Consider the following 11,702-nt stretch of genomic DNA (forward strand, 5'->3'; position numbering starts at 1 on the left):
AAAATAATCCTAAAAAAGTTCCAGAAAGCTTGAAATCTGATAATTTTTTTATATGCTCAGTTCAAAATCGACAAAAAGGTCACTTGCACCCCTTTGCATCTGGGCCCCTCACTTGTAATATGAAAGTTATTGAATATTTGTAACCCTTAAAATCCTTGATTATAATTGTTTACAAAAAAAAATCATTCTCTAAGAAATTTTTTAAATCACAATTTTTTCACTTGTATGAAAAATGAAAAAAAAAATCAAAATATTTTTTCCATTGTCCACGTGGACATTATGGGAGGGGGGTAGGGGTCAAGGAAAAGTCCACGCTTGTCCATGGGGAGGGGGGAGGGGGTAAAAAATCGCGATTTTTCTGTCCACGTGGTATATGGACGGCCCCTAAGTGGATGGTCCAATGCGACCTGTGTGAGAGGTGGTTCCACTTCTCATGTGCCAGGGTTGACGAGAGTGTCAGGGATCGCAGTTTTGCCTGTGTCACTTGCGCGCTAAGACATGGACTGGAATCCACAAGGTCAACCGCGTCCAGTACCAATTCGGCTAGACGACGACTGGAACTTCTTCGGTTAGAGGAAGAGAAGGAACTCCAGGAGAAGCTATTGGCGGAACAAGTGGAAGAGGAAGCTGCTCTACAGAAGAAGATGATAGAAGAGGAACGGGAGCGAAGACAACGAATCATGCAGGGAAGGCTGGAGATTGCAAAGCGATACTTAAGTAAAAAATACGAAGTATTGCAGGAAGAGGAGAGATCCCAAGATGGTGGGAGTCGGAAAAGCCGTTCCAGTACTCGGAGTGTGCTCGCTGATGTCGAGAAGTGGGTGAACAATCAAGATTTGGCCATGGCGGCCGGACCCGGGACAAGTCATATCCCCGTCAGCGCCACGCTAATTCCCGAAGTTGACCCCAGAACAACCGCAGCAAGCTCAACTGGCGGTGCGTTGCCGAAAGTTTCTGCCCAGGTTGGCATTCCCAGCCAATCCGGATTGGCGAGTAGAGCATTCGATCGTAACGAAATCTCTTCGTGGGGCGTACTGGTTCCTCGATCCGGCCAACATCCAGCGAATTCTGTTCAGAATCTCCCTTCGTCGCAACCAACAACATCCAGTACTCCGCAGCAAGTGAGACAAATTCCTCATACAACGAATCACTCAGCAGTTATCTCTCCCCCCACGACGACACAGCATGATGGGCCGATGGTGTTCGATATGGACATATCTCCAGCTCACTCCGGCGACAAGTCTAGGGCGGACTTAGAGCAAGAGATTCGAGATTTGAAGCAGCAGTTGGCCAGCATTCATCAAACATCTAGTCAGCGCCATTCGTTTCCCACAGCGATCAGCAGTAGCGAGTTGGATGCAGTGACTAGTAGCATAAGTATTACGACAAGTGCAGGTATGTCAAACGTGCAAGCTCTATTACGAACGGACCGAGAACTAGGTAGACAGGCAGACTATCCCTTTAGTTACCCAGTTAGGACTCAGGCTCCAAATGTTAGTATTCCTCAGGGGTTTGTAGCACAGGGAAACATACTGAACACTGTAGTGAACTCAAATTCGTTGCCTCATCGAGGCTCGATGGTTTCGTCAAACGCCGTAGAGCTAGGGATTCCAAACTATGCCGGTGGCTGTTTCTATCCGGTAGTTTCCGCCAGTCAATCATCGCGGCAGCACGAACTAAGTTCAGTGCATCCTCCTATTCGGCATTCGGCTTTTCCGTCTGGTGCTCCCACCGGACATTCGTTGGGGCAATACGCACCAAACCAACCGAATCTTCTCAATCAGTATCCGACATTTTCGGTTAGTGCTCCTTCCTTCCCGTTCGTCGCGAGTGTATCGAGTGTTCCAAATCCGATCGTCACACCACTACCGTCAAGCAGAACCGCTCGTGATCTTCCAGTCCCAGCGTATGGACCGAGTTCACAGCAAATCGCCGCAAGACACGTGGTGCCCAAGGAGCTACCGGAGTTCACCGGCGATCCCATAGACTGGCCGCTATTCGTGAGTAGTTACAACAACTCAACGCGTATGTGTGGATATAGCGATGACGAGAACCTCATGCGTCTTCAACGGTGTCTCAAAGGGAATGCAAAGGAGGCAGTTCGGGGACATCTCTACCATCCGTCATCAGTGCCACAAGTCATGTCAACCTTGGAAACACTCTACTGTCGCCCGGAATTGATTGTGAAGTGCCTGATGAACAAAATGTATTCAACGCCGGCGCCGAAAGCGGACAAGTTGGAGAGCCTCATCAGCTTTGGACTAGTCGTTCAGAACCTGTGTAGTCAGCTACAGTCCATGGGCATGGATGCCCATCTTTCAAACCCTTCGCTTCTCCAGGAATTGGTGGACAAGTTGCCAGCCAATATCAAGCTGGACTGGGCCTTGTACCAACGACAGATTCCGGTAGCAGATTTGCGGACGTTTAGCGCGTACATGACAACAATTCTATCTGCTGCCAGCAACGTCACACTCTACGCAGAGCCGGTGCGAAAGCAGGAGAAACTCAAGGGTAAAGAGAAGGGTTTTGTGAACGCGCATACGTCGGAGCTGGAACGGAAAGTCCAGCGGGACGTCAAGACGGAAGATGCTGGTGCTAGTGAAGTGCGCCAACCAAAGCCGTGTCTACTGTGCAAGAAGGACGGACACAAAGTGCGAGAGTGCAATAGTTTCAAGAGCTTGTCCCTGGAGAATCGTTGGAAGACGGCCCAGCAGCTAAGCCTCTGCCGCCGCTGCCTGATTCCTCACGGCAAGTGGCCGTGCAAGGCTACGGTGTGTGGTGTAAGCAACTGTGAAGCACGCCATCACAAGCTACTGCACCCGGGAAACCCTCAGGCGCCGACTATCGAAGCAGTGTCGTCAGCGAGAAGCCAGGTCACACCCACAACATCAGCAACAGTGAACGTTCATCGTCAACTTCCGTGTCCGGTACTGTTCCGGATTCTTCCCGTTACCCTTTACGGGAAAAAGAAGTCAGTCACCACGCTGGCATTCCTCGACGATGGATCTTCCTACACACTAATGGAAAAGGAGTTGGCTGATGAACTTGGCGTTGAAGGTGAGGCCGAACCCCTGTGTTTGCAGTGGACCGGCAGTATCAAACGAATCGAAAAGGATTCGCAGAACGTACAGTTGGGAATCTCGGCGGCCGGGAACAGTCAACAGCACACACTGGAATACGTGCGGACAGTTGAAAGTTTGGATCTTCCCCCGCAGTCTTTGCAGTACGAAGAGATGGCACGCAGATACGATTACCTCAAAGGTCTTCCCGTAGACAGTTATCCTACCGCTACACCCCGTATTCTGATCGGTGTGGACAACGCTAAATTGCTGCTGACTTTGAAGAAGCGAGAAGGGAAGTACTTCGAACCAGTTGCAGCAAAAACAAGGCTAGGTTGGACCATCTACGGCAAAGCAGAAGGACTTTCGAGCACACCAGAACATCGTATTCTGCACATTTGCGCTCGCTCATCCGACGAACAGCTACATGACTCAGTGAAAAACTTCTTCTCCATCGAAAACGTTGGTGTGGCGCTAGTTCCACAAATCGAAGCTGAAGAAGATCGGCGATCACGTGAGATTCTCGAGCAAACAACTATCCGGACATCATCTGGGCGGTTCCAAACAGGACTACTCTGGAAGTTCGACTGCATTGAGTTTCCTGAAAGCCGGTTAATGGCTGATAAGCGACTGACTTGCTTGGAGCGGAGTTTGTGCAAGAAACCGGAGCTGTACGCAAATGTCCGACAGCAGATCCTCGATTATCAGTCGAAGGGCTACGCCCATAAGCTTACGGATGAAGAGGCCAGCCGCAGTGACCCCAGAAGAGTCTGGTACTTACCGTTAGGAGTGGTTCAGAACCCGAACAAGCCCGGAAAAGTCCGGGTTGTGTGGGACGCTGCGGCGAAAACCAGTGGCGTATCATTGAACTCCATGCTACTGAAGGGGCCGGATCTACTCACTTCGCTGCCATCCGTGCTATTCCGTTTCCGTCAGCGAGAGGTTGCCATTACGGGTGACATAAAGGAAATGTTCCACCAGATATTGATTCGACCGGAGGACCGACAAGCTCAGCGTTTCTTGTGGCGGGACAGTTCCAGGGAACCCATGCAGGAATATGTGATGGATGTTGCAACGTTTGGGTCAACATGTTCGCCATGCTCTGCCCAGTACGTGAAGAATAGAAACGCCGAAGAGTGGAAGCAGGTATACCCGGACGCGGCTGCAGCTATTGTGGAGAACACCTACGTAGATGACTACCCAAACAGTTCGGATTCCGTTGAGGAAGCGGCTCGTATAGCGCTCGAGGTGAAGGAGGTTCACGCAAGTGCTGGTTTCGAGATCCGAAATTGGTTGTCAAGTTCTAAACAAGTTCTTCGACGGGTCGGGGAAGAAGCATCACAAGTATCAAAGAGCTTCATTGCAGAAAAGTCCACCGGCTCCGAACGAGTACTAGGAATGACGTGGTTACCAGAACCAGACGAATTCACGTTCACTCTCAAACTACGTGATGAAGTTTTTCAACTGTTGGCGGAGGAATTCATTCCGACAAAGCGTCAAGTGCTAAGAGTGGTAATGAGCATCTTCGATCCTCTCGGGCTTGTTGCAGCGTTTGTGGTGCACGGAAAATGTTTAATCCAGGACATTTGGAGAGCAAAGGTGAACTGGGACGAGCAAATTCCAGAAGAATTGGTCAGCAAGTGGCGGCGTTGGGTGGATGTGCTGCAAAACCTTAACCAGGTGAAGATTCCACGCTGCTATTTCCCTGGATACGATCCCCGCAGTTTGGAGTGCTTAGAACTGCACGTTTTCGTCGACGCAAGTGAGGAAGCGTACGCGTGCACCGCTTATTTCCGGATTGTCGATCGAGGACAGATACGATGCGCTCTCGTGTCTGCCAAAACAAAGGTAGCTCCTCTAAATCCAATGTCGGTGCCTCGCCTGGAATTGCAGGCCGCAGTTATCGGTGTCCGACTAATGAAGGCGGTACAGGACAACCACTCACTCCCGATAAGTCGTCGTGTGATATGGGGTGACTCAAAGACAGTGCAGTCCTGGCTTCGTTCGGACCAGCGGAAATACCGCCAATTCGTAGCTTTCAGAGTCAGCGAAATTCTTAGCGAGACGAGTCTGGAAGAATGGCGATGGGTCCCAACACGGAGTAACGTAGCAGATGAAGCAACGAAGTGGGGTAAAGGACCTAGCTTCCACTCCGACAGCCGATGGTTTACAGGTCCGGAATTCCTTTATGAGGATGAATCAGGGTGGCCAGAACAGGAATATTCGCCACCAAACACCCAAGAAGAAATTCGACCAATCCACGCTCACCATCGTGCATCTTTGGAACCAGTATTTGACTATCAACGCTTCTCCAAATATCAACGACTGCTACGAACGGTAGGATACGTACTGCGCTTCATCGATCGTTGTCGTCGAAAGCATGCAACCGAATCTTCCGATACTGGACTGTCAAGAAAGGAACTGTTGAAGGCTGAACTCGTGCTGTGGCGGCTGGTGCAGAACGAAGAATATCCCGAAGAAGTGTTGACGATACTCAAAAACAAGGAACGACTGCCAGGAGAAGTCAAAAGGTTGATGAAAAGTAGCCCGTTACGCAAGCTGACAGTTTTTCTCGACGATAACGGTGTTCTGCGTATCGAAGGACGGATTGAGGCAGCAAAATTGATTTCATACGAATCCAAGTATCCTGTGGTGCTCCCAAAGCAGCACCACGTTACTCGACTGCTCGTCGAACATTTTCATCGGCGGTACGCACACGGTTACGGAGAAACTGTGATCAACGAGCTTCGACAGATCTTCCACATTCCCAGTTTAAGAACCCTTGTCCGGCAGATAGCCAAGCGTTGCTCATGGTGTACCGTGTATCGTGCTGCACCTCGGACCCCGCGAATGGCACCTCTTCCAGCTGCGAGAGTGACCCCGTACGTGCGGCCATTCACATATATTGGCATCGACTACTGTGGGCCTTTTCTGATTCGCATCGGTCGCAGTAACGTGAAGAGATGGGTGGTACTGATTACCTGCCTAACTATACGGGCCGTCCATCTGGAGGTTGCCTGCAGCATGTCTAGCGACTCGTGCAAGTTGGCGATTAGGCGGTTTGTCGCGAGGAGAGGAGCACCGCAGGAGATCTATAGTGACCAAGGCACGAATTTCGTTGGAGCTAGCAGGGAGTTACGGGAAGAAATAGCAGCGTTGAACCACACATTAGCCGGAACATTTACAAACCGAGACACCCAGTGGCGTTTCAACCCTCCAGCTGCGCCCCATATGGGTGGAGTGTGGGAGCGTATGGTACGGACGGTGAAAACTTCGTTGCGGACGTTATCAACCAGCAGAACACCGGATGAGGAGACGTTCCAGACCCTATTAACCGAAGTGGAAGGTATTATCAACTCTCGGCCCTTGACATTCGTGCCGTTGGGATCTGAAGACGATGAAGCTCTTACGCCGAACCACTTCCTACTGTTGAGCTCCAACGGTGTAGTTCAACCACCACAGGAACCGGTAGCGGATGGCGGACGAACACTAAGGACTAATTGGAACCAAATACGGATCATGCTGGATCAGTTCTGGATTAAATGGATCAAGGGTTACTTGCCCACGATATGTCGCCGCTCCAAGTGGTTCGACGATACCAAGCCGGTAGAAATTGGAGATTTGGTGGTGGTTGTCGAAGAAGGTGTTCGGAACAGCTGGACTCGTGGAAAGGTAGTCAAGGTGTATCCCGGTAACGATGGCAGAATTAGGAAGGTGGACGTGCAAACTACGAATGGAGTGTTGCAGCGGCCGGTTACCAAGGTAGCTGTGCTGGACGTGGCTGTGGGTGGTATAGCTGAAGAAGGCCAGCAGCAATACGGGTCGGGGAATGTGCGCGAGTAAGCCCACCGTGCACACTACAACTACTCCGATCAATCAAGTGGATTACCTTCCATATTCGCTACGGCCTATGTAGCTGACAACGGTAGGTGATCAAAACAAAACGACGATCAGAAACGAATTGAATTGCACCGTGATTTGGCAGAAATTATCTTTATTGTAAAATACGTTTTTTCTCGCATTTATTGAATTCGATTCAGAGTAAGTACTTAAGAACTACACCTAGTTTATAATTGTAATAAAAATAACTTAAACTACTTATTACCTTAACAGCTTAAACCTATATCTAAAAAACTATTGCGGACAGACAGACAGTTAGGGAAACAGATTAAAAGGAACTATAAACGTAAGTAATTATTGAAATAATGCGTAAAATATGTTCAAAACTTATTGAAATACACTTCCGCAGCTTAAAGCATTATCCCAGAAATACCGGGTGTGCTAAAAGGCGTCCGAAAATCCTTTCTGTCCCGTCCACCGCAACAATATCTCAATACGTACTTTATTAATCTATTCCATTTTTTGTTGTGTTACAGCTTATATGTAAGACTTTCATATGCAGTTTTGTTTAGAGTTTTATATTCACTACAAAAAATCTGAAAAATCTGAATATGTTCTGAGTATTATTTGGAAATTTATCATATTTTTATCAATAAAAGTGCCAAGTGTTTACAACTTCTTGAATCTTTCTTAATGTAATACGTTTATACAGGACCCACTAAATCACATATGCAGAGTAGGTCCTATGCATTTTTCGTTCAATTAATGCACTTTTATTAGTGGGAAACGTTTGGAAAATTATACGTGTAAAATATGGTAAATTTATAAACATCGTCAACTTCATAAACAGATTTTTCATATTTTTTGAAGTGAACAAATTAACCCTAACAAGATTGCGTTTTAAATGTTCATGTGTTAGTGTTCCCTCAAATATTTCTTCGAATATTCTTTAAGATATAGAGTACAGTTATGTTCCGATTTTATCACGCCCTCCGCGTGTCAGTCCTTCATTTTTCATTAATTTACTGTAACATTTGAGAGCAAGTGTTTTCCCTCTTCTTGAAGATGAATGTTTAAGGCACGTTTTGCGACGTTAAAAATATTGAAAATGCGTATAGATTTTGTAGAATATTTAAAAGTAGTTTTGTAAAGGGGCGTGATAAAATCGGAACAATACTGTATTGAAATTTTGTTTAATAAACCGTCAAGCTTTACTAAAAGTTCTATAACTTTTAGAAAACTTATTCAATCTCGCTTAAAATGTGGGACCATGTGAGGCCCCAACTTCGATTCAGATCACTATCTCGTAGTTAGTAGGATTCGAGCTCGGTTATCAACCGTGCCGGACTCTAGGAACGAGCGATCTAGGACGAGTGGATAAGTGATATCAACAAGAGCGATAACCTTAACACTCTGTGGGAGTCTATCTACGAAGCATAAGTACGGTACCGCGGAATGTGATAGGCACTACTCAAAGACAATCATTGGACGGGTGGTTTGACGAGGATTGACGGACGATAAAAATGTTGTCAGAAGCCGGATGCTGGTGTCCCGGACTCGGTATAGTAGGAAGCGATATAGGGAAGTAAGAGTACCTGAAAAACGAATCCACCGCATAAAGAAAAGAGAGCATAAGGAAAATGTGATTGTTCAGGCGCAAGAGAGCATGAAACAAAACGATATGCGGAAATTTTACAAAACTGTCAATGGCGTGTGGAGGAACAAAACTGCGCCTTTTCCTGACATGTGCAACGACTGCGTCGGAATCTTCCTGGCAGATCAAACAATTGTGGCTGCCGGGTGTAGAGTAGAGAGTGTATTGTAGAACGGTGGGAATGGAAGAGCGATAGACAGAATTCAAATCGACGACGACGGAAAGGTTGTGGAACCTCCAACGCTTGACGAGCTCAAGACAGCCATTAGAGGATCGAAGAACAACAAGGCTGCTGTGAAGGACGAACTGCACGGTAGTGAGCAGCTGTATCAACGCTTACACCTTATTATATTGAAGATATGGAAGGAGGAAGAACTGCCTGCTAATTGGTTGGATGGTCTTATTTACCTTCTTTACAAGAAAGGACATCGACTGGAGTGCGTGAACTACAGAGAAATAATACATATAATACCTTGTTAAGCATATGTACAGGTATCATTTGCAGGGTGAGCCCCCAAGCTTTCTGACAATGCGCAATTTTGGGACTTCTATATGCAGTGTATAAGATTCTGTCCAGAATTCTGTTCACCAGGCTGAAACCAATTGAGGAGTTCTTGGTCGGCGAATATCAGGCGGGTTTTCATCCGAGGTCCGATCAACCACGGATCAGATGTTCATCCTGCGTGGCAGATTCTCGATAAAATTTGGGAGTACAATTTGCTGATCTATCATCTTTTGATTCATTTTGAGGCGACGTACGATTTAGTGTAGAGAAACGATTTATGGCAGATTATGATTAAACATGGTTTGCCGACGAAGTTGATTAGACTGATTCGCTAGACAATTGTCACGCAATCGTATGTGCTCCTAGGCTTCGCGGACGATATCAAGAAATCATCGGGATCAACCGTCGGGCCGTGGAAGAGGCGTTCTTACTTTTATACTGCGAGGATTAGACTTACGATCAACACCACAAAGATCAAGTACATGATTGCGTCGATCCTGCCGTAGTAGTGGTGACGAAATGGTGCTAGGTGGTAAAAAAATATGTTGTGGACGATTTTGTTTGGTACTCTAGTAACCCCCGCGAGGTAGGAAGCCGGATTGTGGCTGCGAATCGGGGCTTTTTCGGTCTGCGAAACCAGCTGAACTCCCGTAGGCTGCGAACGAAAACAAAACTCGGGTTGTGCAAGACTTTGATTCTTCCGGCCGCTTTATACGGCAGGACATAATGTTGATCGGATAGTCGGATAGTGCGGTTGTCGAAAGTGAAGTGCAGCGAGCAATAGGTACTCGACAGTAAACTACGAGTTGTAGCAAATACATAAAGAAATGGATATAGTGAAGCGAATAAAACACGGCAGGCTGCGGTGGGCTGGGCACGTAGCTCGTATGCCAGAGGAACGACAAGCTAAAACCATATTCAGTGCGGAGAATCAGAAAGGGGCCTTCATTCTCGTGGAAGGCCGCGCACATGTTGTCTTTTTGCAATTGAGGATGACCTGTTAGGATTCTAAACGCTCAGAACGACTGGAAACGTTTGGCTCAGGAACGAGACCAGTGGAGGGCGGCGAATGCTTCATTAAGGACAAACGCCTTGAAATCCCGCTTCAATAGTGCATCAGAACTTCAGACGCACAAATCTCAAGAAGCAAGCTTCAAACAACAGTGTATTTCATTATTCTGTTCTTGCTCACTTGTAATAAGCTTAAAATGAGAAGCTCAGGTGCACTGGTTTTGTTTACAAAGAGATTTGTGCCTTCGAAATCGTGAGTAGGTGTCAAAGTCGGCCATTGTGGCGGCCATTTTGGGATTCCAACAAGTCTGTCCTTAAGCGTAGATTCACCGCTATGAGTTGTAGCCCATCAAGTATGTTTGTTCTGCAATCATTATTCCTAGAGACGAAGTCCTCTGTATCTCTACAGTTGCCTTGGGAAGTATATGTTATCAAAATTGAATAAACTACTTACGGCATCGCATTCAGTTTGGCATTGACTTCAGCCCTCCTCTGGGCTGCCGCGGCAGCAGTCGGCGAAAGGGACGCCGTAGGCACACCACCGGAAGCGGCCCAACTCACTCCGTTACTATCGAATGCTGCTGCACCGATAGCGGACGGCGGCGGAGGCAATCCGATTTGACTATGCATCGAAGTGGACATCCCGTGTGCTGCGGCGGAAGGTTGTGGCTGCTGCTGTTGCTGCTGACTGGGATGCGGAGGAATGGCCATGCCCGACCCCGGCTGCACCGCTGACGCGGACTGCTGTTGCTGCTGCTGACTGGTAAGGATGTGATTCGCAAGCTGGGCACTGTTCATCGAGGTGGACATGAGATTCGACTGATGACTGCCCAGGGCACCGTGCTGGGTCGTTGGCTGGTGATGTTGTGCCGCTTGCTGAAGACCCGACGGGCCTAGTATGCCGTGTTGGTTGGGCGATTTTGGTATGTGGTGCACCGGAGGAACCATGCTTCCGGAATGCATTGTAGGGGGTGCTTGTTGGTGATGTTGCTGCTGCTGTTGAGCCGGTGGCAGGTGGATGGAATTAAGATTTTGATTACTCTGTAAAGATGAGTTTTGAGGATAGGTAGTTGTTGTACAAGAGATTTAAGATTAACTTACAGTAACACTGTGAGGAGGTAATTGCGGTGGTGCCATCTGTTGATGCTGCTGGGGCGAATGCTGCGGCGGTTGTTGGTTCTGCTGCTGTGGCGCCGGCGGTGGATTAATGAATTGTGGTGGTTGCATCCCCACGTGTCCCATGCCACCGCCGCCGCCACCACCGGGGACACCTACGCCGGGTTGGGGCGCGGGTCGCTTGTGCTGCCGCGCCGGTGCCGTCGGTGGCATCTGATGCGGCATGAACCATGGACAGTCTCCCGAGGCGGCCGAATTGGCTGCGGCAACGACGGTTGACGAGAAACCTCGATGATGGCTAACGACTGCTGTTTGACCGGACGACTGCAGATTGATGGCCGCCGTATGACTGTTCATTCCGCCGTTCAGCGCACTGCTTCCGGTGGAATTCCGACGCGATAGGGTGTTTTGGTACAGGTGGTGCTGGTACGGATCCTGCTGTTGCTGGTACGGCGGGCTTCCGATGCCTCTGCGATCAATTCGCGTCTCGCTCCTCACATCGACATCTGCAAATGAA

General features: G+C 48.3%; 2 protein-coding genes across 6 annotated transcripts in view; one reads left to right on the plus strand and one right to left on the minus strand.

Moving 5' to 3' along the window:
- LOC109417380 (tyrosine-protein kinase CSK) overlaps positions 1-11,702 on the minus strand; it is a 204,292-nt gene that overhangs the window by 18,835 nt on the left and 173,755 nt on the right. For all 5 annotated transcript variants that reach the window (XM_029870372.2, XM_062856873.1, XM_062856874.1 and 2 more), the window contains 2 exons: positions 11,171-11,691; positions 10,524-11,110 (listed from right to left, as the gene is read on the minus strand). In XM_029870372.2, the coding sequence (XP_029726232.1) occupies positions 10,524-11,110; positions 11,171-11,691 (1,108 nt within the window). The remainder of the gene's footprint in view (positions 1-10,523; positions 11,111-11,170; positions 11,692-11,702) is intronic.
- Positions 378-7,329, plus strand: LOC134289982 (uncharacterized). The gene is made up of 2 exons (XM_062856872.1): positions 378-7,100; positions 7,173-7,329. Exon 1 carries the CDS (start codon positions 393-395, stop codon positions 6,900-6,902), a length of 6,510 nt encoding a protein of 2,169 aa, XP_062712856.1. The 5' UTR covers positions 378-392; the 3' UTR covers positions 6,903-7,100; positions 7,173-7,329.

Source organism: Aedes albopictus, chromosome 3 (genome assembly GCF_035046485.1).
Source record: "Aedes albopictus strain Foshan chromosome 3, AalbF5, whole genome shotgun sequence".
NCBI classification, from domain to species: Eukaryota; Metazoa; Arthropoda; class Insecta; order Diptera; family Culicidae; genus Aedes; species Aedes albopictus.